Source organism: Blennius ocellaris, assembly GCF_963422515.1.
Source record: "Blennius ocellaris genome assembly, chromosome: 15".
Lineage (NCBI taxonomy): Eukaryota > Metazoa > Chordata > Actinopteri > Blenniiformes > Blenniidae > Blennius > Blennius ocellaris.
Genome location: NC_137664.1, coordinates 3565416 through 3592579, shown reverse-complemented (window position 1 = coordinate 3592579; position 27164 = coordinate 3565416). Strand labels below are relative to the sequence as shown.

The 27164-nt window shown below is 40.9% G+C and overlaps 1 protein-coding gene across 1 annotated transcript in view; it reads left to right on the top strand.

Moving 5' to 3' along the window:
• Positions 1–27164, top strand: part of lamc3 (laminin, gamma 3) — a 129486-nt gene that overhangs the window by 47866 nt on the left and 54456 nt on the right. Inside the window, exons 5-9 of the mRNA XM_080510274.1 lie at positions 2960–3148; positions 4126–4243; positions 10398–10496; positions 13405–13541; positions 14706–14825. Coding sequence (XP_080366400.1) covers positions 2960–3148; positions 4126–4243; positions 10398–10496; positions 13405–13541; positions 14706–14825 — 663 coding nt within the window. The remainder of the gene's footprint in view (positions 1–2959; positions 3149–4125; positions 4244–10397; positions 10497–13404; positions 13542–14705; positions 14826–27164) is intronic.

Below are 27164 nucleotides of genomic sequence, written 5' to 3'. Positions count from 1 at the left end.
CGAAGACTGTGCATCCTTATTTAGTTATGATAAATTCCCCCTAAGGCAGCATAAGTAAAATCCAAATATAAAAGTCTTCATTAAAGATGCAACGTGTCAGACTTTGTAGTATCTTGCAATGAAGTTGTCGATTGAAACCACTTGAGATTTGAAAGTACTCATCCTTCTGCAGAGGTGGCGGGCAATAAACTATGTGTACTTCAATGTGGTACTCAAGCAGTTTTTTTTTTTCTACTCTGCATTCTTCAAACTATTTTGTTCCTCGTTTTGAGGCCGATTGAGAGAAAAGATCAGTGCAGCTGTTGATAACAGTTACCCACACTGAGAATCTAAGGGTGCTGGAATTGACGGATGGACGGATGGATGGATGGATGGAACACGTTCATTTGGTTTGGTTTATTTAATGAAGGTACAAAGCTGCAAACAAGCTTGGAGTTAAAAAAAAAAAAAAAAAAAAAAAGATGAAAACAACACTTATTAATTGGCCATGACGCTTTGAGCTTCACCAGTGTTGCCAACTTGGCAAGATTCTTGTTAAATCTGGATACTTTCCAAATCCTCTCAAGCAACTTTTGTCAAAAGCGACAAAATCTAAGGAGTTTTTCTGGTCTTGTTGAAGGTTTGTCGGCATTTCGGAGACTTTCGCCTTAAAGCAAGAAACCATTCTGCAGTTGATTTATTCCGCCAGCATTGGGTGAAACCGTGAGCCTCTTTGTCGTTCCATAGCACGAACCTGCAGTCAGTCGCTAAGTCCAAATAAGATCCCTTTACACATGCATATTGTAGGTGCAATTCACATTGATGTGAATGTAAAGACATTTATTCAGCAGAGGGCAGTGCATGTTTTTTTTTTTTCAATTAAAATTGCCTTGAGGAAAAGCTCATTGCCTTAGAGTTTAAACTGTTTTTGTTCCTTTCACTGGTCACACATGAGCTATACTGTTCAACACAGCCCCTACAGATCATCAGTGGTATTACGCCGCTTGCTACGCATCGGTAAGCTCCGTTAAACATACCAAATGAATGTAATGAATGCAGAAGATGGACACAAGGCTCCGTCTTTGGACCATCACAGTGGCCTCCACAGTAGTTGAAGCTGCGGTCAAAGACACACTCAACATCGTGTCCTGACTGCAAATGAATGGCTCACATGCAAAGCTGCAAATTATCTTGGCTGACAGAGCAAGTTAAATATCAACGTTGTTTTTGAGGAATGATGGCTTATTTCATGTCAAATCAACACGTTGAGGGAGTTTTTTTGTTGTTCGTAGTCTTCCTATTAAAACATCTGTTTCAACTACATGTACAAAATCAATCATACAAATTATGTGCAAGCGACTGCTTGTAACTTTTAGGACGGCCAATAACTACTTTTGTTACTGAGGCGTGTACAATGCTACATCCCAAACACACCAAATAAGACACACACCTTGGGTTTCTGGTTTTTTTTTATTTCTTTTTTTTTTATTTACAAGAAACCTAATTACTTTCTCAAAATATGCATGTTGAACTGTACACGGTCAGAATAAGTAAGTTGAGAAAAAGACAACAGAGGGCGAGCGAGAGAGTGAGGCTCCACGTCATTTTCATTGGTTGGCCCCCTCTGTTCGGTCTACCTAATAGTCCGCACGCCTGTCACAGTGTGAACTGCACCAGTCCAGATGAGCTTTCACACCAGCGCAAACAAACTGAGCATCCAAGCGTGGTCCGGTTAACGACGGCCAAACACGTCAAGTTCAAAGACTGATGAATTAACTTCATAAATGGTAGAATTCAGAGACTTATTCGTTGGAGAAAACCGTTGGTTCGCAAGGTTTTGACATGAAATATTATTTTTTTGAGATTTGTTCTCAAAAATAATTTTGATTCTCACTCAAAACAAGGATTCTAGTTGGATGGGACCTGCTAATGGTAATGCTCGTGTGTCCATATCGACTGACAGGGTTCGATCCATCCGTTTGCTCGTTTATCCAGTAGTCCGTATGGGTTTCGTGGTGGCAGTATGGAGAGTAAAGAAGCTCAGACATCTCTGTCCCCCCACAACTTCCTCCCAGCTCTTCTGGGAGGGACCCTGAAGACGTTCCAAGAGCAAACCGGAGATATAATCTCTCCAGAAGGTTCTCGGCCAGGGGTCAGAAACCTACAACACTCAAAGAGCCATTTGGACTCGTTTTTCACTGAACAGAACAAACCAAATCTGAATTTTAATTAAATAAATGGATTCTGATCAGCTCTTGAAGAAAACTCACTGTGTGAAAGCTGTGTTTTTTTATACTATAATACCTTAAATTGGTTGGATCCACTTCAATCTTAAAATGCTGAGGTTTTAATTGTTTGTTAACTTCCACAGTGCCGATCCCAAGTCCATGTTGAGGTTTTATTTTGAGGCTTGAAAGGTTAAAAAAAAAAAAAAAAAAGGTCAATACCACAGAGAATTTCCTTTGAATATGGAAAGAGGATCCGTATGGTTATTTCCAGCAACAACCAAGAGGTTGATTCACAATCAAATGGGCAATTTCACCTAAGTCCCCCCTCAGGGTAACTGGTAAACTAAGGAGGGATTTGAAGTGAGGGGTATGAGAGCTGTGATGGTGCCTTATCAGCTGAGTAATTTGCTCTTGTATAAACATGAATTACCGTTATCTAAGTGCCCCCTGACAGCCGATTGGCTCCTCATTAGGAGTGTGTGAAATGAGATTAGCAACGAGCCTCTAAATTATGATCCAATCCCAGAACACGTAATCTCTCTCACACACGCGCACACAACACATATACACTCCATAAGTCTCTCCCCTTCATCTATTTCTGTCATCTCCCCTTTTACCTTCTTTTATTTTTTTTTCCTGTCTGCTTCTTCCCCCGTGGCTCCTCTCCCCTCGTTCGCCACATCTCTCCCCGCCTGACCTCTTGCCTCGCCTCCCCGTCTTGCCCTCCCTCTCCTTCCCTCCCTCCCCGGCAGAGTGCAACTGCAGTGGGCGATCAGACGAGTGTGTGTTCGACGCGGAGCAGTACCGGAGCACCGGCAGTGGGGGGCGCTGCGTGAACTGCAGAGACAATACCGACGGGCCCCACTGCGAGAGCTGCAAGGATAACCACCACCGGGAATCTCCAGAAGGGCCCTGCCTACCCTGCAACTGCAACGTCGATGGTACACTGCACATACAAAACGCCTAATTGTTTTGATAATAACTTAAACCCCAATTATAATCCATGCCAATATCATTACTCGCTACTTTTGTTTTTTTCTTGCATGAGAAAATTTAATTACAGTTAAATTGGAATGCTGTACTGGCACAATGAGACACCATATGCAAGATTCAGCTGCAGACGAATAGGATTAATTCCTCCGATTTTTATGGCCAATGTTTTTTAAAACATTAATAACGCCACATTAATATTTACTCAAGCCCTCCACTTCTCAACTGCTAAACCTTGCCTAAGAGTAAAATCCTTTTTTTTTTTTTTTTTTTTTAATTTATAATTCATCCAAATCTTATTCATCTCTTGTCTTTGCATATCTCATCAGATTTATCATCGCCTCGGCTCCTCAAATGATCATTAAAGAAATCCATTACTTTGCTCGCCCGTGCCGCTGTGGATTGATCCAGTTGACTCGTTGAACATTATCAACGGAGAGACTCATTGCTCATTAGGCAAAGTCTAATTTTAGGAGGGACATTGAGTGTCTGGGCTCCTGAATTAAGGTTAAAAAGAGAGGAAAAAGTGAAGGAGAAATGAACATTGAAACTGCAGCCATTTCTTTTCCTCCTTATATAAATGGTGGAAGGTGTCAGTACAGAGCTTTTGGAGTCCATTATGCTGATCAAAGGTTATAAACCGGCTCCTCTCGCCTGCTTTTCTCCTCTTCTCTCTGCCCCAGATCATCTTTTTTACTCCATTAAGTAAATCTGTCCTGCAACTTACTTCAGTTCGCACAAACAAACAACAACAGAAAAAAAAACAAAACCTCAATAACATGTCTTCAATTAACCCTGTCGAGACAAATTGCTTATCCCTTTTGTTGAAAAGTACCACTCCCTTTTTGTTTGCTCATCCATTATGCCCTCCCCTATACATCATCTTTCCTTCGTGGGTCTTGCATGCGCCATCCATTGTCCCTGGCAGGATCGGTGGGTCTGCAGTGTGACGCGGAGGGGAGATGTGCGTGTCGTGGCGGCGTGATGGGCGAGAAGTGCGACGCGTGTCAGCCAGGCTTTCACTCACTCGGCCCCGGTGGCTGCAGGTGAGAAACACAAGCGCAGATCCACAAGACGAAACACAAACCTCACGTAATAAATATATGTACGAGACAATGTGTACGAGCTGTAAGAATTACATTTAACAAAAAAAAGCAGCAATACGAATATGTCATTAGATTAACGTGGAGACGTTATTTAATATATTCTTGCCTGTTTTGCAGTAATACCATCTAAGATCCCCTAAGCCTGAATTTATCAAACTACAAAGCAGCAGGACAAGAGGATTTGAATTTCTCTCTGTGACACCACTGTGAATTAGTGACCTCCTTATCAGCAAGTACCAGGATGTGCCAAGCACAGTGTCAAACTGCAAACAACCGTTGTAACAAACAAGCCACCCAGAGCGCTATTATTTTGTTACGCATGGAAATACGAAGGGAAGGGAAAATAAGCTTTTCAGCTCAACCAAGAATCACTGCAAAAAAAAAATTTTTAAACCCCACCTTCCACTGGCATTCATATGTGGTGCCTCTTTTGGTCGATACTCATCAGCCGAGGAGTTTGATCAGTGTTATATATGCATGCGTCATGTAATGACTGATTAGCTGTATTTCGTCAAACATAATCTGCACTGTTTGCGTTTCATTTATTCTGCAGCCTGTCGGAATTGTGCTTCAGTAGCTGATTAACAGTAAATAGTTGACTATATGACCACAATGTTTATTGCAATAAAATACTACACGACTGCAAACTTCAACGCTTTGTTCATATGTGCATGAATCTACCCTTTAAAGTGAAACGGTGGAGTTACGAGCAGGATCGGTGGTGATTTCATTTACATTCAGGCTCCAGCGTCCTCTCTAAGCACTAAAACTCTAACAAACACCCCTGCACGCTGTTTACCGAGCAGACAGTGTGCAAACAAAGTTTGCAACTCGCTTGTGAAGATAGTGGAGCATTTAGTGGGTCAGTCAACTGAGGACACATATCAGGAATACACGGGACACAACTCAGACTAAAAGTCGAATGAATAATGTGGACGAGCCATAATTGTCTACAGCAGGAGTTCCCAAACTTTTTCAAGTCAACAAAAGTTTAGTGACTCCTCGGGACAGAGACATAACATCCCTCTATATATATATATATACTATACTGTATATACATAGGATATTGTAATTATAACTTATGAAATATTTAAATAATAGAAAAATAACTAATTTAGCTTTTTTGCCTGAAAGGTATTATGTGGGTTGTTTTATTTTTTTTATTTGGAATTTATTTTCCAAACATGTACAAAAAAAAGTTTATCCAAATGAGTACACCAGAGTACACGCAACACACACTTTAATCCTACAACTTCGCACAATTTCCTTATGTCCTTATGTTCCTTATGACTATAGCCTATCCACCGATCCACAGTTCTACATCATAGCTCACAAGTCCTTGCTGTCATAAAGAAAAAAACTCTGAACCTCATCAGAATCAGCTCTTTATATTAAAAAAAAACATAGTATTAAGTTTGCTAATTGTTTAATCTCTATACTTGATTTATTCCATAATTTCACGAATGGTGATGCAAGCGCTTTTCAGGGTGGTGCACATGAGATTAACTATTCTCTCTCTCGCTGAACATTTTCTGAATATTGTGAGAAAAATAACAATGGAGAGTAGGACTTAGATGTTATTACTTTCAAGTGAGAGGGAGCGTCGCGCTGTGCGCTTTTTGATCAGATATAAAACTGCTGAGTGTTTTATGTTTTTTGAAACTTTTACAACCAGGTTTGCACGTTTCAAGTGGGAATGGAAAAATCTTTGTGCTTGGTGCCACTGAAGACGCAACTCTGTAAAAATACAAAAACAGCACCGTGTAACTGGGGCTTAAGTTTTGTCAAAGGACTCGTGGAAAAGGCGGACTCTGTAGAGAAAAGTCTACATACTTATGAATAATAAGTAAGCAACGAGTAATCATTTTTTCTTAGACCAATTTTCTGGGATTGGCCAAAGAGTCAAATTCTGTGGAAATCTGTTACCCACCGTGTGTCTTGAGCCATAGTTTGGGATTACCGGTTTAAGTGGATCTGTAATTATTATAGACATCCCAATCCAACCCAGTCAATGTTGTAAGCCACTTAGTTTACAGAGTCTGTCATGTTTTCCTCTCTTTGTCTCATTAGCAGGAATCAGTGTAGAAGACAAAAACAAAACACCATCATTTCAGCTGCCGACTCTCAAACAGCAAACATTTCCAGTGATAAAAAATCAGCCATTCAATGAGTAACTTCTTCACATGCCAGATTGAAATTCCCCCCCCGGTTCGTGTTCGCTCTGCAAGTATTCTACACGTGGGGAAGAGGCTTCCAACTGTCAAAACAGTGAGCCGAGTCCTTCTGTACCACCTTTCCTGTTCCCCAGAGGCCACAAGCCAGCATGTTTTCGATGTTTCCCTGCTCCAACACACCAGAATCTAATGATGTGACATCAGCATGCTCTGCAGAAGACCCGGTAACAAGAGGATCATCACAATCAGGTCAGGCACATCGAAGACATGCAGGAATGGGGTTTTCCCGGATCAGGATTCAACCTAGTCACTCTGGAAAGTCGTACTAGATTCAATTAGTCAATTAGAAAGCTCTACGTAAATTCAAAGGGGCACAACCATTAGTATGTGCTCTCTGGAGCATTTTGTGAAAGGTAGTTGCAGAATGGTGTAGAAACCATAATGTCACCCTTTGCATTTTGCAGAGCCAAGTAATAAAGTGAGGGAGGGGTGGGCAGCTAATTTTCCTCAATTTGGCCACATGAAATAATGTAAACGTTATTAAGGGCCGAGGTATTGGTTGGCATGACTTTTGCTCAATAAGAACCATCTCTTGATAAAAGGAATAAAAAGAGCTTTGCTTTTGCAATTTTTTAACGAGCTTCTTTTGTGTTCTGACACTTTTTTGTCTGGAAAACCTGATAACGTGTTTTTCTAAATTTCAAGTTCAGTAAGTGACTTAATGACGATTACATTTTTTTCATTAACCATAATTTTTTTCATTGTGAAATACCAATTTTGTGAGGTAAAAATTGCTAAATCACCTAGCCATAGCCAATAACTTAATAATGGTCAATAAAGGTTTTTAGATTTTAAAACGTCACAATTTTAGACGTAATGAAGCAAATAATAATTTGCCAGTATCACATACCTCATATATAGTAATTTTCCTTCAATTCAGGGTTTCTCAGTGACGGTCAAGCAGAGCTAAAAGGCCACAAACGGCCTTGTGATGCCCAGGTCTGTTATTGAGGCTTTCAACATCAGAAATGTCCTGTATTCTTCCTGAGGGGCCACAGAGCTGCACGTTCTCAATGTGTCCCTGCTTCAACTCATCTGATTTAAAGTTTATGACATCAGGAAACTCTTCTGGAAACCCAATCAGTTCATTACAAGCCGGAGTATTGGAGCGTGGACGTACCATAAAACATGCTGAAACAGCAATTAATCTCATTAAACTTCTGGAAAACAACGTGGTCTTGGTTGTTTCCTTCAGACTCTTCTGCACTATGACGGAATAATCTAGAAAGAAGCTCGATCGATATTCAAAGAGTCATGACTTATGGCCACACAGCGGTATTTCAGATTCTTCCCACATTCCAACATCACGTGTTTGAGGTTGATTGATGTTGGCACAGTTTTTATTGCTTGGTTTTGCTCTAAGGGTGCAAAGAATATCTTCCCAAAGCACAAGACCTTTGACAGAAAGAAAAACAATATATTGCAACATTGCGATAACAGTTAGTCATTAGCGTTCTGTGTTAGGTATGCGTGTTACCTCTATACCAAAACAGATTTTCTTTTTTCTTGGAACATCTGTCTTTTGGGTTTCACCTTGTGAAGAGCTGACAATCAAACATACAGTCAGTCCAGTACGTATTCAGCTCTCCACAGCCCTCCATAAAGCGTAATACAGAAAATGAATAGAAATATGAAAATATATTGTATCGGGAGGACCAATACAAAGGAGAAGAGACAAACATCGAACATCATAGCAACCACTGGTAGCGTTTTCAGCAGTTTTAGTTTGCATGTACGGCAATTGTTTCCAAAACTTTGCTGTCCGAACACTAAGAAAATAAAATAAAATTCTGCTTTCTATGTAGAGTTTACACTCCCGTCTACCTGTGTGGGGTTTTTTGGGGTTTTTAAAAAAAATGAAAACTTGATGGTTTCCATCCTGCTGTCTCAAAGGCCTCTTAGAGCCAAACGAGAAGCCAAGCAGTCTTTTCTCTCTCTCTCTCTTTCTCTTACGTGCCATGACTGGATCAAGCCTCACTTCTTTGACAGACTTCAAAGCAAGATTCTGCTTGTGGGCAACGCCAAGGAGCAGCTTAGCCTGAAACAATACCCACAAAGGTAGCTGAATGTGTAATTCTTACAATGTAGTTGGGAGTCACGACTACCACGTACCATGTTGAATTTTCACTGTCAGCTATTGGTATTCGAAACATTTATGATTATATCTGAGGAGATAACATAGGTACAGTTACACACTCCCTGCAATCTAGGATCAGATTCAGGAAATCTGAATATGTATAAAAAGAGTGAGTTTATTAGATTTGTTTGCATTTGGCTTTAGTTGTTTCAGTATGCTCGGACGAATGCACTCGGCCAATCAAATTGACTTTCTGAAAGGCACCGCGGCCGTCATTCATGAAATACGCAAGCGATTTACATCTGAGACTGAGCGCACTCAGAGAACCGACGTTGTTCGCGACTTGAAGATGCACTGACCCTCTGCGTACATTCCGATGGCGAAAGAGCGCGTTTCAACTTTGTGTGACCCGAGAGCGCTCATACCAAGTATGCGCACATATGAGCCTGCATGCAAATGTATATGAAGGTGCATGTGTGTACGTCTGTGTGTGCGAGATTGAGAAGTATGTCGTATTCATATTCACAGTGAGTCTAACCTAACTCTCCCTAACCCCCACCCCCTCTACCTGCCAAAGGAATGCTAAGTCGTTGCAGTGTTGAATAGCATATCAATGATTGTTTTGTGTTACGATTATTTCTATACTGCTGAAGCATGAAAACAGGCAGTGGGATAACTGTTAAAAGAAAACATACACACACACACACACACATATATATATATAAATATATATGTATATATGTAGCTTAATTCCATGTCCCTAAATTGGCCAAACGTAATTTATTTCCGCTTTTAGAAAACGCAACGGCCAAATCAAAAGATTGTAGCCATCTTGGTTTCGTGAATATCACTCTGTGGCTGAATCATATGGTGAATGGCCTTTACTTATACAGCGCATCAGATCGCAATTATGCTTTTCACATTGATGGCAAATGACAGCTGCCATGCAGGTTGAGTCGCACGCCCTCCGAGCCCAAGGTTTGCTTTAAAACACACGGCCAGGGCAAGGTGGGGGATCGAACCCCTAACCTGAGCCACATGGAGAAGTGCGTGAATCGCGAGTCGTACATTTGGTGTCGCTGTGTTTACACGAGATGTCGCTCGCTGGTATTTTTATCAAGGAGCTAAACACGGATGCGGACGCCGCTTTCTGTCACTCATGCAACACGTTCAGGCTGTTGAAGTTGAGGTGCGAATTACCCAGCCCACTGGAGCAGAAACGAAGAGAGGCAGCTTGCCTTGGGATAATTGAATTATTTGTAATAGCACCTCATTAATAATAGATCCTGTGTAACAGACTCAAACAAAAGTAATCGATCAATTAAGTGTGATCAAATACATTCTGACATCGCCGGAGTCGCGGCTGATCCCATCGCTCATTTTTTTTTTTTTTTTTTTTTTTTGGGCTTACACAGCCTTCAATATTTCACATGAAGGATCATGAGATGAATCTGGACTTTTAGTGCACATACATGGGCAGTTAGGCTTTTGAATGACCTTAAGGAGACGCTGAAATTATGCCGGCGCTATAAGGAAAACGTGGCTATTAGTCCCAAGGTGAGCATTCGTTTTAGTAAATGCCTCTCGAGTGCGACGCCCCGCCGAGCTTCAGCTGTGCGACGGGCCGTCAATGATCCGGAGCGAGAACGCGAGCGGCTGTGGTAACTCCACCGTCGCTCGCCCGTAAAAGATCATACATTATTCTCCCTGCGCCGCACGTTGTTCCCGTCTGTACTTTGCAGCAGGGCTAATGCCTCGTCTTCTCATTACCTGTTGTCTGCAGGCCTTGTGAGTGTGACCTCAGTGGGAGTGTGGACAGTTGCTCCCCCTCGGATGGGCGTTGCTTCTGCAAAGCCAACGTGGAGGGGCAGAGCTGTGACAGGTGGGTGAGACGGTCGATGCTTTTCTCATACATGCATGCACATCAGTGCTGGTTACCAAGACAACGCCTACCCCTTTTTTTTTTTTCACTCGACACAACAACTGAAGCCATTGTGTGGTGTTTTAATAATGCAGCATTTACAGCTCATTTATTCCATGCGCCTAAATGCATTAGTAAGTTCTGTCCATTTCAGTTCTTTACTTGTCGAAGATACAGTGTTTGTTTGTTTTCTGTTGTTTCAGAAAATGCTATTTTAGGCCACTAATGGACAATAATTTGAGTTTTAATATTATACATATTTAAAATATCACTGCAACAGTATGCATCTTTTTCTGGATTTACTTATTGCAAATATTCAATATTTTAAATTTTTTTTTTTTTTTAATGTAGCTATGGTGTCCATCATCAAAAACAACTTATTTTTGCAATCAAGTTTTTTTCTATATTTTAAAGCCAGTAAGAAAAACTTAAGTCAATCAAAATGATCCAATAGCAGCAGTTTTTGGTTGATTATGATCATGATTTTCATAAATTCTCAAAATGCAAATCCAGCTACATCGATCTCAAGTGTTCATGTATTCAGTATACATGCATTGTTTTATTTCTCAAATTTTGTGAATTTATCCAAAAGTCATTTTTGCAGTTTTTCTTATAAAATTTCTTTACAAAAAATAAAAATAAAATCAAACTTCCCGTTTATAGCTGATAAGATCTGTAAGTGGAACATGATTCTCAAAGGATATCCATTAAAAGCTGGATAATACTGTTACCACATAATAAACCATGTTGGCTTTTACTCCTTTTCTTCAATTTTGCAAAAGACAATATCGGGCAGGGATGTCAAACATGTCCATGAGCCAAAACTGGCCCCCAAGAAGCTCCAGGCCTTTCAAACCACCAAGATAATGGTAAAACATTTAAAGAAAACATTTAATTTTGAGTGTGATTATGAAAGGGTGAAGAAGATAATGTGTTTTGGGAACCCCAGAGTAGCAGGGTCTCTTCTGTTACAATAAATTTTTGTTTTCCAGGGAAATGAAAGGATCGGGTGCACTGGTGCACTGACTGGGAGTAACAGACGCTTTGCAGAAGCAAAAGGCCAAAACACAGAAGTGACATGACTAAATGAGTTCTAAGATTTACAGCACTGAGGCAGTACTAGGTTGGGTGAGCGGAAACTTCCACTTGGAATGACAAATGGAGCAAAATCTTGACAAGACGTGACAAACAAGCAAACAGAAGCGACTCCGGAGTCGACAGGAGGAGGTGGAGATGATCAGGAGGGGAAGCTGTAGGGCCTGAAACAAGAGGAGGGCGTTGGCCTCCACAGACTGTGTGACCTCAGCAGTCTTGACAAGTTACACGACAACATCATGAAGTGAAGAACTGAAAACTTGTGCTTTTTAAAGGGTGGAGCTTTTCGAAAACAATTGATAATCTAAAAGTCACTCACGTGGCACAATTATAGTATTTAGTACAGAATCAGTGGTCTTTAACCCCCTATGGTCATGTACGCCTGGACGAGGCCCGAGATTTGATCCTGGAGCAGAGCTCCTCAAACTTCTCTGCACCACAGACGGTTGAAAGCAACATCATATTTTTCCACTGACCATCGGGACAGTGTATGAAAAGGTCTTAATGATGGATGAAAACAAACTGCTAGAGTTAAGTTAGGGAAAGAAGTGCTGATGGAAGTAAAGCATTTACCAAAATAAAACTCAAAGCAGACAGAAACAGAAACTTAAATGATCATTTTTCAAAATAAGTCTTTACTCTTCTCTTTGTGGTCCAGGACTACGAACTGGGTTTACGGACTGTATTGTTTTATGCACACAGTCATTTTTATTATCCAGAGAAAGGACATCTGTCCAACACTGTCTGGATAATACAGCGTCATACAGGCTCTCTGTCAAATGGTTACCAGACATTTTAACTTGTCATGTAGTTGTTTACTCCATTTATTATTTTATCACTACTTAATTCTTGCTTGACTTTTATTTTGGAATTTGGAGAGATTTTATGGTCAAAACTGTAGAACAAATGTATTAAAGAAATGTTGAATAAATATTGAACTGTTATAAGAATCAAATGTGTTTATGTAAATTGCTATATTAATCAAATAATTGGAAAATAATATATGATCGAAAAAATAATCATTAGATTAATCAGTTGAAAAATTATCGTTTAACCCAGCCAACCACGGATGGTAGATCTTTTGTTTGAAAAAAGTTGGCGACCATTGTAGAACGTTATATATATATATATATATTTACTGTTAGCTTGGAAGAAATGTGTAAAATAACAAGTCTCATCTCTCGCTCAATAAAAGAGATTAAAGTAATAAGTAAGTTTTCAGGCTAAATGTCATTTTGAGAAGGACAGTGTAAACGACCGCAACAATATGTCAATATCCAAGTTTCTCTGCTTCTCGCTGTCTACTTCTATCTTGTACCTCTGAGATACAGGATCAGACAGATAAAGTCACCATGACATTAGCAGTACACACAGCCCCAGGTCTCCCACTATTCAATAAATCTGGCCTCCCTGTTTGTTGACTTTTTTTTTTTTTTTCCCTGCTGATTTCATGGCTGACTGAGCAAGCCTCTCTCCTGCCTAATGTGACCAGTGTACTGGCTGATTTTTAGCGGTGTTCTTGTCCCACCCATATGCCACTAAGTGTCTTGGGGTCAGACTTCAGGGTCCTTGCAGCCGAGGCCCCATCCCGTTCCCTCGTCCTTCAGCACTGCAGCAACCTTGCGCCTCCGCTGCTGAAAACAACTTAAAAAGATAGTAGGGATGGCACAACAGCGAGGATGTGGTAAATAGCTGCAATCAGGCGTGTGCACGGCATCTGCATGTTAATAACTTTTTATGCATGAGGGTGGTGTGTGTGTGTCTGAACCTACAGATGCAGACCAGGATTTTTCAATCCCCAACAAGTGAATCCAGCAGGCTGCCAGCCGTGTTTCTGCTTCGGCCACTCCCTGGTCTGCAGCTCGTCTCATCACTATGCTGCTGTCAACATCACTTCGGACTTCCTTGAAGGTATGGTCTGAGCCATTAATGAGGTTTAATTCTAACTCGGGACTTTATTAGTCAGCCGAAATGACCAAGATCACCAACGTTTACTGTGTTCTCTCTGAAACCTGTCCTGCGTTGATATTTCTTGACAGCTGTGTACTGCTGATATACCAACTTGTTTCGAAAAACTTTCACACTTATGAACTCGACACAATATAAATGGGGGAAAAAAAAGTGAATCTGTTTACATATGCAGCATATGGAGAAAACACCTGCAAAGAAATAAAACATGGATAAAATGCGGGAAAAAAACACATTCATCTTTTCCCCCCTTTTTTTAAGAACACACGGTCATCGCGGAAAAAAAAAACCCAAAACATCCTGAAGCTTCAAACAGAATCAAAAACACAGAAAACACCCAAAAATAGAAAATGCACAGATGCTGACCAGATTTTACTGCTTCCTGGCAACTTGTTTTGCAACAAAATTGGAAGTGTTATATTGCGTGATTGGAATCTGTGAATTTACCTTTTCCTGTGAGGTGGACAAAAAGGGGTGTGCTGCATTCGTTGCGTATTTCTGCGCGTGGTTGCATGTGAAACCAAAAACGAAAGACTAATAATAAAGACGATGACAAATTAAAATGAACCGAGGGTCCACGTACACGACAATGGAACCACTGTTCGTGATCCGTTTCCGTGTTCTGCACATGCTCAGTAGTAGGACAATAACAACAATGTCGTCATGCGTCATGACTCCCAGTCAATATTCTCTTACTTAGTCGGTTTATAGTTGAGAATCACCCGTACTAGCAATCCAACTGCGTCATCTGTCCATACAAATGTCCATGAATTCTCCATTGTTAACATGGATAGTGTTTGTGTGTGTGGGTGGCATCATTACAAAAACAATCGCACCGCCTGGTGGCCTGGCATGCTAACTGCATCGCTTTCAGTGTTTCTGACGTGCAAATGGACATCGTTTTCCAAACTTTGTAAACGCGTTTGCGTTTCTGAAACAAAAAAGACAATGCAAAAACCATGCGTTTTAAACTGGAAACATTGTCATGTAAGTGGGGTCTGAATCCTTTTTTCTGTGAATAAAAATATTCACACAGTACATCTTGATATGCAGCAATGAGGGCAGAATACAAGTAATCAATTTGGTAAAAACGTCTTTTCCCTACAGATCAGGATGGCTGGTGGGGGCAGTTTTCCAGTGGGATGGAGTACTCCCTGCTGTGGAAGGAAGGTGAAATCTACCTGCTGCCTCTTACTGAGGAAGAGGTTGGCTTCTACAAAGCCCCCGGTGAGTCACAAAGCAAAATAACAAGAGAATTGTATAAATCTGTAAGGTCAGATTATTACCTCGGGCACAATGGGTGGGTTATGTTCCCTGTGAGGAGGCTTAAGTGTTGGCGACAGCTGTTACGCAACCTAATAAAACCTTTCACTTGTTGGTCTCCCAAAGAACATGTAAATGATATTCGTGTTAGTTGAGAATTCGTAATATCCATAGCATGTTCCTGTTGTTTCTTAGCGAGATTAATCAAGTTCTTTGGCAGCGGGTCAGTCGGTGGTTATTCTGACACCATTTCTTCCAATCCCTTATCGGAGCCATTAGAAGATAAGGGAATAAGCTGGCCTGGCTACAGGACTTAGGGCCCATTTCTATCAGCTGCCCCAGCAGCAAAAGGCCTGATGGAATTGGATGTCTTGGCCCATGCTGGAGAAGCAACAAAGTGAAAATTGGCTTGGTTTCTTCTTGTCTCCGCTAAGTCGGTTCTCTGCATCAACTCGCAGGCCCCTCCAGCCACCAAGCGGTCTGCAGCCGGAAGCCAAACAGGAGCAATCCCATTAACTCTGCATCCTGGAGGTTTAATGCCCCAAACGCGCACAGATCACAGAGAACGACTCCATTTGGAGGCGTCTTTTTTTAGAAAGATGAAAAGCTCCCGGCTAAAAGAGGATGTGACAAAGCCTGGTGGTCCGGCGCAATTTGTAGGAATGTCATTATAAATGCATTAGTAAGTCATGGATGTGCGAGTTTGACCGTCTCGGGAAGCCTGCGTGCGGAAATGACATCTTCGTGAGCCTCATAAATACGTTCATGCTCGCCGTTATATATGCATGTGTTTAATTAGGAACGTACACAGTTAATAGTGTTCCTTTTCGTCAGTTGTTTTCTTGTTTCTCGCACAGTCTCCACTGACGTCTCTGTAGGCCACAGCTCACAGATTAGTGGTCCAACTGGCCAAGAGAAGCTTTGTGACAGCCCACTTATCTGCTTCGCACAGCTCTTGTTTATGTTGTTTCCCCTCATAATAAATGCACACATCTATTGCCTTGCCATCCCTATTAATGATCTCATTTTCCCCCTTCCGTTTTCATAGTGGTGCATATGTACAGTCACTTTAAAGATTAGACGGGAGCGGCTCTGGAATTCTCCCCGCATGCTGCCGCCGTCGCCGCTCTTCTTTACTTTTAATTTGTATTTTTGTGCTCAAATCCCTCCACTGTGTTCTCCACCAAAGTGGAAGATAATTCTGAGTGACAACTCCAAGTTGAACATCACACAAAACACAATTTCTGTGATTGCCGTGAATGTGTTTGTCACCACGGTTTGCTTGAGCCGTCACACGAGGGGGTGGGGGTGGGGGGGGTTTAGGATTCAATCTCCTGTCATTTTATTGAATTGTTGGAGCAAGACAGAGGAGTGTTGGAGATCTGCATAGCTCGCCCCGCTCTAGAAATATCGGCCCTCGCTAAGCCAGGGACAAAGCGTCATAAATATTCCCCCAATTGTGTTTGACAACGAGTTGTTGACCGGTGCAGAAAGAGATTCGGGCGGTATAAAAGAAAAAAAAATAAATGAAAAAGAACTTCTCTTGACTCCCCATGACAATGAAGAGAAGCATAGCTTTTACACTGGGTGGGTTTGTCAGAATTGCTGCTTCTTTTCCTTGTCCATGTCAACAGCTTAAAATTGTCCTTCCCCTGTTATGCTCCTCTCAGCATTGGTAGTTAAAAAAGTGACTGTAGGTTAGCATTGGTGGATGCTGTGTGAGTGTGTGTGTGTGTGTGTGTGTGCGTGTGCGTGTGCGTGAGTTCTGGGGCCCCCGCTCTTACTCTGAAGCATCGCCACTTTTCCTCCTCCTGATCCCGGACATCTGCTTGCCAGTCGACACAGGCGGAGTTCAAGTCCCCGACTTGAGACTCGACAGACTGAACACTTGAGCGCAGCTGCCAGGAACTATCATAGACAAACATGAAGTACCTCCCCAAACAGTCGCATTGACCTGCCTCCAACAGCCGCGGTCACCACTCGTATCTGCTGGACAGCAACTGTGGCTCTCTTGGCCCGAGCTGTGCTTCATGCTGAAGGGGACATCATCTAGCATAAGTCCTCACAGCCATCTGTTGAGGAGCTTGCAATGTCGATCCTTTTCATATCTGCAGCGGAGGCCAACCTGCTAAGCCTGAAGCAGCAGGGGGGACTCAAAGAAAGGAAGAGGGGCAAAAAAAAAAAAAAAAAGGAATGAGGCAAAGGAAGACAGAATTTTAATGAAATAACCCTGCAGTAGAAGGTAAGAAAGCAGCATATGGTTGCTCTTGTGTTCGATTGAGGAGTGAAAGTGGGAGAGAGAAGATCCATGAGTGCAGCCCCCGGGCTACCTGTCATTCTGACTCAAGCTGCAACCGCGGAGAAAAGGGCCTTCGCAGAAGCCGAGTGCTACCTGCAACCAGGCTTGCATGTAATTCAGCCTGGTATAGCCTTGTCATTTGGAAGAGACAAAAAAAAAAAAAAAAAAAAGAGAAAGAAACATAAAATATATGCAAAACACAAAAGGCACTGGAGCAAAACGAAATGAGAAAAGTGAGTGGAGATATCAAAAGAGGGGTGAGAACAAATGCAAGTGCTGAATAAAGAAAAAAAAATGGAGAAAGAGAGCAGAGGGAGGGATCAGCTAACTTTGAAGAATAAATGATTGAATAAGAATCAAGTCGGAGACAGAAAGGTCGAGTACTTGAAAGGAACTCAAAGTGACATGCTGAACTGCAGTGCTTTAGTACCTGCTGAACCCTTCCCGTCCTTTGCAATGCTATTAATCCCACAAAAAGCACACTTCGGGACTACTCCTTCTTCCATTTGTTTGAAAAGACTACAGCGATTTCTTAAAGTTTAAATCATTCTCGACAAACCTCCCGGATCTCTTCACACATAGTTTACCCAGAGGTGGCTGAAGCAACTATCCACACGTCCATCTTCCATACGGTTGGATGGGATCCATTCCAGTAGAACACTGGGGAAAAGAGGCACCAATTAAGTCCGACCACATGGTTTAGGGTTGTCGTAAAAGGAGTATCCGGGGTAAAATCAATGTCGGGAGAACCGGTGAACTCAAGAGTATGAACCACTCACACGAAATCAGAGAAGACAACATTTAAATTTTCTAATTCTTCACTTAAGTAGAATGGTGCCTTTTGTTAAGGTTTGCTTGTCTGAATCTGCTGAAGTCAATGTTATGTAATTTACTTTAAGTCATGTGTATATGACTAAGACTTCTACACGGACAGGATTAATCCGTGTCTGTCGTATTTTTTATACATTAGAAAGAGATTAAATGTATTATGTCTAAGGTTTTCCGACCGGAAGATTGTTTTTTTTGTTGTGTTGTGGCTTTTTGTGGTTGCATTGTGCTGTTGGCCCTTCTGGGCCTCTGTAATCAAGAGTTCAGATAATCAGCGTTGGATTTGAGAAACAATCAAACAATGTCAGACCCTCGTAGGGCTGGTTAGGATGCAGTCCTCCCTCTGCCACCTGTAGACTTGGAAATAAATATAGATATCAGAGCCTCCATTCACTTGGCAGCATATCTTCAGTCCACAGCGCCGCTCACCAACAGCAATGAAGCCGACGACAGTAATGAGAAAAGCTCCAGTGGTGTAAAGGCAACAATCTCTTCCTCAATGAGGCGAAACACCGAGGAGATTGTTGTCGGCTTCATGAGGAGACACTCATCCCCTCCAGGCCACCAATGGTGCAGCTGTGGAGAACGTGAGCAGGACCAAGTTCCTGGGGGTGCCAATTTCCAAAGGGCATCTTGTGGACCAACAACATCTCACCGCTGGCCAAGAAGGCTCCAACACGCCTCTACTTCAAAACTCTCTAGTACTCTAGTCCAAACCCCAATCAGGTGCTCCTTCTTGAGAGTGTCATCACTGGTTTCTTGTAGGTTTTTTTTTTTTTTTTTTTATATATATCTTTCATATATTTAGATTATTATTTTATTGATACTGTATTTTTAATCCTTTTACGATGGCTGGTTGCTAACACATTTTTCAGTCCCTCTGTAAAGTGACATTAAAAATCTATTCTGCTTCCATTCTCTGGCATGAGCTATCCATACATTTATATTGATTCCGTCTCACATATAGCTTTATTGATTTGCTCAAAGGTACAGTCAGTGTTAGTGATTGGTTCCAGATAAGGAGCTGAACCAGGTATAGACCCTTTGTTTTTTCTCAATAAATAAGTGTGGTGGACCAGTTTGGATTACAGGTTGTGAAGTCTATTGTGTAAAAAAAAAAAAAAAAAGTAGTTGAATAGACTCATGCTTGTTGTGCATTGACTGAAATGTGCAAAGTAAACATCTTTTTATGTGCGTTTGTCAAATACGCCGATGCTGTAATCCATCTTGAGGGTATACGTCTATGTAATGAGGCAAAGAAATATGATCCTCCGAAATGAAAAATAAGGTCTCAAATGTGCGTCGGAAAAAAAATAAATAGTCAATTACACAGACATTTGTTTATAATTGTGTAGAAAACAGATTTATACACTCGGTACAGCACAGAATGCCTGGAAATGATCCCACATTAAAGTGATCTCGCAGGTGTGCCGTAACGAGACATAAACACTGGGAAAAATAGGTTAATGCCAAAGTATTTTTAGTTCGAACACTTGCTGATAAAAGATTGAAGTGTCTCTTAGATAGCTTCTGTGTGGGTTGCACAAGAGCCCTCAGAGTCAACGCCACTCTCCTGGAGTTAGTCGGTAATCACAGGTACCCTTATGTTCACCCTGCTCCTCCTTCCAGTTTGTCTTTGCAATAAAAAAAAAAAAAAAAAAGAGAGATTTTTATCCTGAAATTGTACATTTGTCCTGTTGTACTCAATTCATATTCGTGGCAAGATTGTCGATGAGTCAGTTGTGGTGGTGTTTTGGTGCAGCGTTCTACATCGTGCAACGTCCTCCTTCAACAATACCTTTGAACAAAAGCCTTCGGTTCTTCCACGTCATCAGGTTTTCCGATCACGTATTGCACCTGCAGGCAGTGCAGTTTAATGTTGGGCTTAGTGCTCTGACAGTATTGGACCTGTTTAAAAGTTTAGTTTGTCCACCCAGCCTTTGCCCTCAGACTGTCTGCACACCGGTCGATGTTAGTGCCTCGGTGGGACTTGTGTTTGTGTGAGGCGGCAGTGATTTAATTGAAATAGAGTTGATTTAATTTGTGTTGGAGCAAAGTCTAAACCCTTTGATTGATTGGGAGCTCCTTCACTATTCCCTAAAAGTTATATGGGCATCTATCACTTGTTGTGATGGCGGTTTTATGGGTTTCTGGCGGGGTGTCAGCGGCGGCACAGTCAGTGGACTTCAGATCATTCTGACAGACTCATAGAAACAAAATGGGAGTCAGGTGGCACGGGATGGGGGCTGGGTGTATTTACATTCCATGTTTGTTGGACTCGTTCGCTGAAATCCATGCATCATTTACTCAGATTGACCAGGGAAGCAATTATTTTTATTAGCTGTTGCTTTGTTTGATATACTCTTCCTGTTTATTGTTTTGTCCTTCAGTTCCCAGAGCTCCAACTGACTTCTTAAAATGCCATCTTTTGTCTGACTAACAGTCCAGAACCCAAAATATACTCCTTTCTACTAATATAAGCTACAAATCTTTATACTCCAGAGAGCAGTGAAGGCAACCCCACCCCCCAAAGAAAAGAAAAAATTGCAGTTTTTCGAAATACACTCACCAAAATTAATCCTACTGTCATTTTGCCACTATGAAGGTATAGCCTGCAGCCTGGTAGCTTTGCATAGCATTCAAATTCCAAACATCTAGTGATCTAAAACCGCATACTGATGTGATGATGACCTCGGTGTCGGGGATGGTGGGAAGTCCATCCGTTCCCTTTTTAACTGTTTCGCTCAAAGCAAATCGATCTCACTCTTCAGTGATTAAAGCTAAATCAACAGCAGGCTGGACTAAACACATGTAATATATACAGTGTGTGTGTGTGTGTGTGCGTGCGTGCGTGCGTGTGTGTGTGCGTGCGTGCGTGTGTGTGTGCGTGCGTGCGTGCGTGTTAAGACCCAGATTGAAAAACAAATCACATTTTTCTAATTCAATAAATTCAATAAACACTGTTTTACTGGTCAGTTGTGATGGTCTGTGATAATTTCCTAAATTTTTTTAAGATACGTGAACTATTACTTTCTAAATAATTTCACAATAATTGTGGAATTAAATTACATTCCATTAGATCAGACTTTATTAATCCCACAAGGAGGGAATTTCAGTCATCACAGGACCTCCTCATTGGAAAATTAAAGTGACGGATAGTGGCACACAAGGGAATAGACTATGTACGTATGTAGATAATTAGATAAATACATTTGTATAGAATTCAGGAAGTTCGGTACAAATATACATCTGTGCAGCTATTACTTTTCTTTGGTGAGTTTACGTTCCCCTTTTTTTGACAAGGATTTGTTCTTTTGCGATCTTTCTGTAGTTTTTAGTTCATTGCAGACTTTCTCCCATATTCACAGTAACTCTATGATATGTTTAGTGACTTCCTGCACTTGCACGTCCAACTCCATGGAGGCTTCCAGATACAATGCATGCAAAACCCTTTTATGAAACTTTCCTCAGTTGGTCTTAGATCACACCCAATAGGCAGCCATGTATAATGTGTCGACGTGAGAATAGGATTTAGCTTTACGTTATACAGTATCTTAGTAAATCAGGCCGTATGTCTTGAAGAAATGAGGCATGCTTGGAGTCGATCCACTCGACTAAAGCTGCAAATGTATTTTTTTGAGCCAGAGAAAGTAATACTGTAAATAACATGATATATAGAAACAGTAAGAAATAATTGTATTCAGATTTCTCGACAAAACTATGGAAAGCATTTTCCCCTGGCTGTAGTTTAGTTTTTCTTTACGTGCCAATTTAAAAAATGTAAAACGTAATGTCTCGCATAGATTTTTCTACAGTTAAATGGTAAAACAGCCCCCTAATGGTCAATTCGGCCCCCTGTGTAATAATGGTGCTTATGAAGGTGGAAAAAAACCTGGACCATTTTTTTTGGAATATGCTCGTGTTTTATGGTGGTTTTGTTTACTGTGGTACATTTCTGCCAAGTAATCTGAATGAGAAAATAAGAAACATACATATAGTTGGCAGACAGTAGTATTTACAGATTGCTATACTTTGAAATCCAATCCAATTTGTCATGTGAGATAAAATAATGAATATAAATCCATGGCAGTGTGCAGACAACGGACCACGTTTATACATGAATAATCCTTTCATTGTTGTTTTTATTTTTTTGGGGAGGGGGGTGATTCATTACTTTGGAGAGAGGCCTGCGAGTGGGGCCATTCTTCGATGGTCTATTAGGGATGTGAGTAATTATGCTTTGGTACCTCTGTTCATACAGACCGAGAGAAAAAAACCACACAATGCAAATCAGACCCTGGCAGAATAATGGCCAAGCAAAGTAACATCTGAGATATAAGCGCGCACAACCATAAGGGAGCACTTTAGGAGGGGAATATTAACTTAGTCACACAATAGTATTATCGGGCTCATTACCCACGGTTACACAACGGATGTGCAGTATATATTTGATATTAATCATTTCAAAAGTAATATCTGTTGACTTTTATTTCCCGTGAACATCACTTTTCTTACATTAGTCATTTTTACAGTGCATCACCCTCCCAAATATAAGTAATTGCCTCTTGTCTGTTGCCCAAGAAATAGGATCTGGACTGGGGCTGTTCTCTAAGGGAACAATGATTATCTGCTCGCTGATGTTACTCTGCATGTTTCTCTTCCGTCTTTTGAGTAGAACTTGAGTTTATGTGAGTGACTGACTGGAGAGGCTACATTTTTTTTGAAATGGCACATGTTCTCAACCAGAAAGGAGGTGGGAGAGAGGCGATTCGGTTGTTTTCATGATGAGCTTCACTGACGACAGATACATAAATGTATTCTTTGCAATTTGTTTAAGAACACTTCAGATACACACACTGTAGGTCATTTGTGTAGCATCTGTTAGTCCTAATTAGAAGAAACAATGGCAATTTTTTTTAACATGTTTCCGTTATATTTTTGCTGTTTATAATGTGTGTTTTTCTTTTTACACACTTGATGAAGAACATAAAAAAAATGCTTCATGTGAGAAAATATAGTCAGTTTAATTTTCATTTTGCATCCAGATAACTTAAATATACTAATATGTACTTCTTTTTTATGTCAGCAAGATCAAATTCAGCCAAACCACCAAGATAATGGAACTTTTTTTTTTTAAGAAAACATTGATTTTTTTTAAACAAATTTGTTATGAGTATCTGACACTGAGACCCGAGGCAAGATATCGACAATGTTGCTATGAAAACGAACAAATAGACTCAAAATCATGCTGTCAGGGTGAGTTTGTTAAGAGATGAATAATGCAACAACATTGTTTGGTTTTGCGAACATATAGATATTTGTCATCATGTATACTCTACACCACAAAAATGAACTTTAACGTTAACATTTTCAAGCTTATTATTTTACCACTCAAGTTGAAATTGTTCTGTATGTGTCGCCTGTACTAAAATTTGTTTTTTGACACCCCTGAATTAGTTTATCAAGCATACTTGCTGATATACATTTTAGATGTATAGGTGTAAATGTGAACGTTATCATAAAGGGCTTTAAGCACTGGCAAATCAGTGGAACAACAGTGAAAATCCATTTAAAGTTTTAGGAGATCATGTTAACATTTTAAGTATTCATACTCGCATAATGAATAAAGCACTTGTTTCATTTAGTTGTTTTTTGTTTTCTTGCATTTTCAAACGTAATGCATTCTTGTCTCTAAATATGTAAATGAATGAACTAAATTGCCGGCAATGTTATTTGAAAGCGGAGCTGTGAACTACTGCGGTAATGTGAGTGTGCATCATAACTAGGACTTGTTTTGGCAAACCATATGTAATTGATAGCATTTCAGAGTGCAATTTATCCACCTTCATTTATATAAATGTACATTTCATCAACATTTGCATACATTTTAGATAAGGTACTGCAAACAAATTACCGTGTGTGCTTCAATACAGAGTATTGAGGACATCAAAAACTTTTGATTTTGCAAAGTATCCAGCACTTTACAGCTGCACTGATCACAATGTTTTGCCTGTTTAATGATATATTATTTTCTTACTATTTCACAGTCATAGATTCTGAAGCCTTACAGCTCGGGTTATTATGTAAATAAGTCCCATGAAGGGTTAATCGTAATGTTGCATCTGCACATATGGAATAAGTCCTACTAGAATACAGTAGTTATATACATATTGTGAACTTAAAGAGAAAAAAAAAAATCACTTCCGACGTCGTTCCACAGACGTGAAGGCAGCGGTATGTTAAATTGCCTGTCGATGCAAACCAACACAAGCCAGCTGCACTTGATCATCAGTCAACAGTTTGCTATAACTGCAAGTGTTCTAGGCATCGACAGCACATTGCTGTGAAGTGCAAATGTTGTTTAGCTCCTATCAAACACCACATTGAGTCATGCATGTGTACGAGTCGAAATCTGCATTGATCGGATGGCGGGTCAGACTAAGAAATGCGTATCGATCGTTTTCCTTCTTTTGGACGTCTCTCCATTCCCGCTTTGGTGTTTTTTTGCCCCTAGTTAAGACGTTTGGATGTGGAAATGGCGCGTTCAAGGTATCCATGTCTAATTGGTGATGGATTTATTAGAGTCTCCTCGTTCGAGACTTTTTCCCAAATCATCGATATATTAATTCTAGGACAAACCTCAGATGAGAGATGGCTCGTTTGAATGGTTCTCCTCACTGGTGAAGGCTGGTGGTTGTTGAGCCACTTCCTCGCCTCCCGATTGGTTGCTATATACAACTCCAATTGATTCTTCTTCGCATTGACGCAAACGATGCTTTATTGTTGTCGGAACAGAAAGCGCTATTGATTAGCCGTGTAATTGAAGTCTTTTCCCTTTCATTACTGTCTATTTTTTTTCCCTCTTGCTTTTCGCCTTGTTGTTGTTGTTTCTGCCACTGAATGCTGAATGAGAAATATGAATAACACAAAATTGGCTTGAAAGCCAACAACTGTGATGGAAGCAGGATGTTCACTTCTGTGTAGTATAGATAAAATAATCTGGAACAGCTTGGCTTTTGAATTTGCAAAATACGTGGCCCATTAGGAGGAGAATAATCTGTCACTTCACATAACAAAAGTATTAATTTAAATTTGTTGTGGTGGAGCTGTATTAAAGTCCCTGCTGCTGAGAAAACGGCTGAAAGAGAAACAAGGACTACTAACGGATAATCAACCAAAAGAAAGCGATGAGTGAGCAAAAATGTTCGAAATAATTCAGGAAGGAAACGATTGCTGCTTTGTTTCCCCCCCCCTATTTTGCAAAGCATTAAAATCACCAGTTGCATCGGCACCTCGCCGAGTAATTCATCGCCCACTGCAGCCAAATGCCTCGATTCAGTGTCGAAAAGTCAGGTCAGAGGCAGGTCACATTCAAACACAGATTAAACCAAACGCGGGTGTCAAAAAGCGAGAGTGGGCTGCGGATGTGAGCGTGCGCCGAGCGGATAATAAAAAAAAAAAAGAATCTGCTCCCGGTTGTGCAGATATTAGATGATCAGACAGCTGAATTGCTCCGGATGACGCCAGAAGCCCCTCGCAAGCAAAATCACCCACTCAAGTCCACAGCCCTCTCAACCCCGCAGAAGAGCTCAGGATGTACTTCACACACGATTACGCTCAAAAACAAGATGGCAACCAAGCGTGCAACCTGTCAGTTCTTGCCCACTCACTCATCCAGATCTGCTGCCGAATAGCAGAAAACTTTTTTTTTTTGGCTTTAACGAACATTGGTTCAGCTATTTAAATAGCGTGTGTTTCTTACAGTTTCCACATTTCAATCACATGGGAGGTCAACGCTTTAATCTTTTTTTTTTTTTTTCCTATATCAAATCCTCTAGCCAGTTTGGGAGGTAAGAGGAGTGGGAGGTCAACTTGTGACGGTTAAAATCTTTTGAAGTCCAGTTAATGTGAGGCAAGGAGCTGAAAGGGGATGAGAGGTTGGATAATTACACTAATTGCCCAGATTCCTGCTGTGCTCCACATGTGTTCAAAAAGCGTGTACCCCAGTGACCTCTTATATACAAAGATACCATGAAACACAGAGAAATTGGTGTTTTCGTCTTTCTGGAGGCCCCAGGATGTTAGAAAAGACATATTTCTGCCAACTTCCCACTTGTGGTGAAGAGCCAAGTGTCCTTTTATCTTGTGATGAGCATGAAATAACTTTCAAACAGTGTCAAATATTGTAGTGTTTCTTTTTGCATTTGGAAATGTTCATGCAGTTTTATAAGTAAAAATAGAGACCCAATAAAACACTGAAGTTGCCCTCACTGTGGTCAACAGAAGCACATTTCATTGGAGCACAGAAACAAAAATCCCCCCCCGCAGAAAGAAATTAAATCCTGGAGATCACAGGAGGCTATTTCTGACACACTGAAAAACTGCCCACAGACGAACCAACAACCAGGACACACAGAAGACAAACAATATATACCACGCCCACCAGGTGAAGACAATCACACACTCAGGCACAGGTGAAACACATCACGGCAGTAATCAGACACGAGGAGGGGAAGTCAAGGAGCCTGAAATAAAACGGCCCTGTTTACGCGTACCCAGGTTTTTACAAAATCATATATTTTCCTCTCGACATTGACAAAAAAAATTTTTTTATTTATACTGTGCGCATGAACACCTCGTTCAGAGCTACTACGAGCGTGCCAAACTCATAGGGGGCAGTGTGACAAGAAGCATGCGATGTGGCCACGTTTACATGTACCCAATAATTAGAAAAAAAACGGTGATGATTTTCTGCGTATGTGCCTCACATTTACATATAAACGCAGCAATGAACCCATGAAAACTAGGGCCACAGTGGAGATCTGGATAAACTCAGTGTCTCTGTTTTCACCGAAAGGAGGGTAGGAGGATATTTAGGTCACGATTTGTGACTTTTTTATTCCTGGATTCTGATTGTCTATTCATGCTTCTTGTTACACTGCCCCCGACTGGTTTGGCATGCTCATAGCAGCTCTGAACCAGCTGTATATGTCTGTCTGTTAATGAAGTTTTTTGGGGGCAAATATTTGTTTTTGTAAAAACACAATAACGAATAATTCCGTTTCCACTCCAACGCACAAAAGATATCATCTCGGCCTTTTCTGCATGTCGGCGACTCAAACCCCCTCTAACAACACGGACTCCCTTCACCTCTATGACCTCTGCTCTCTTTTCCT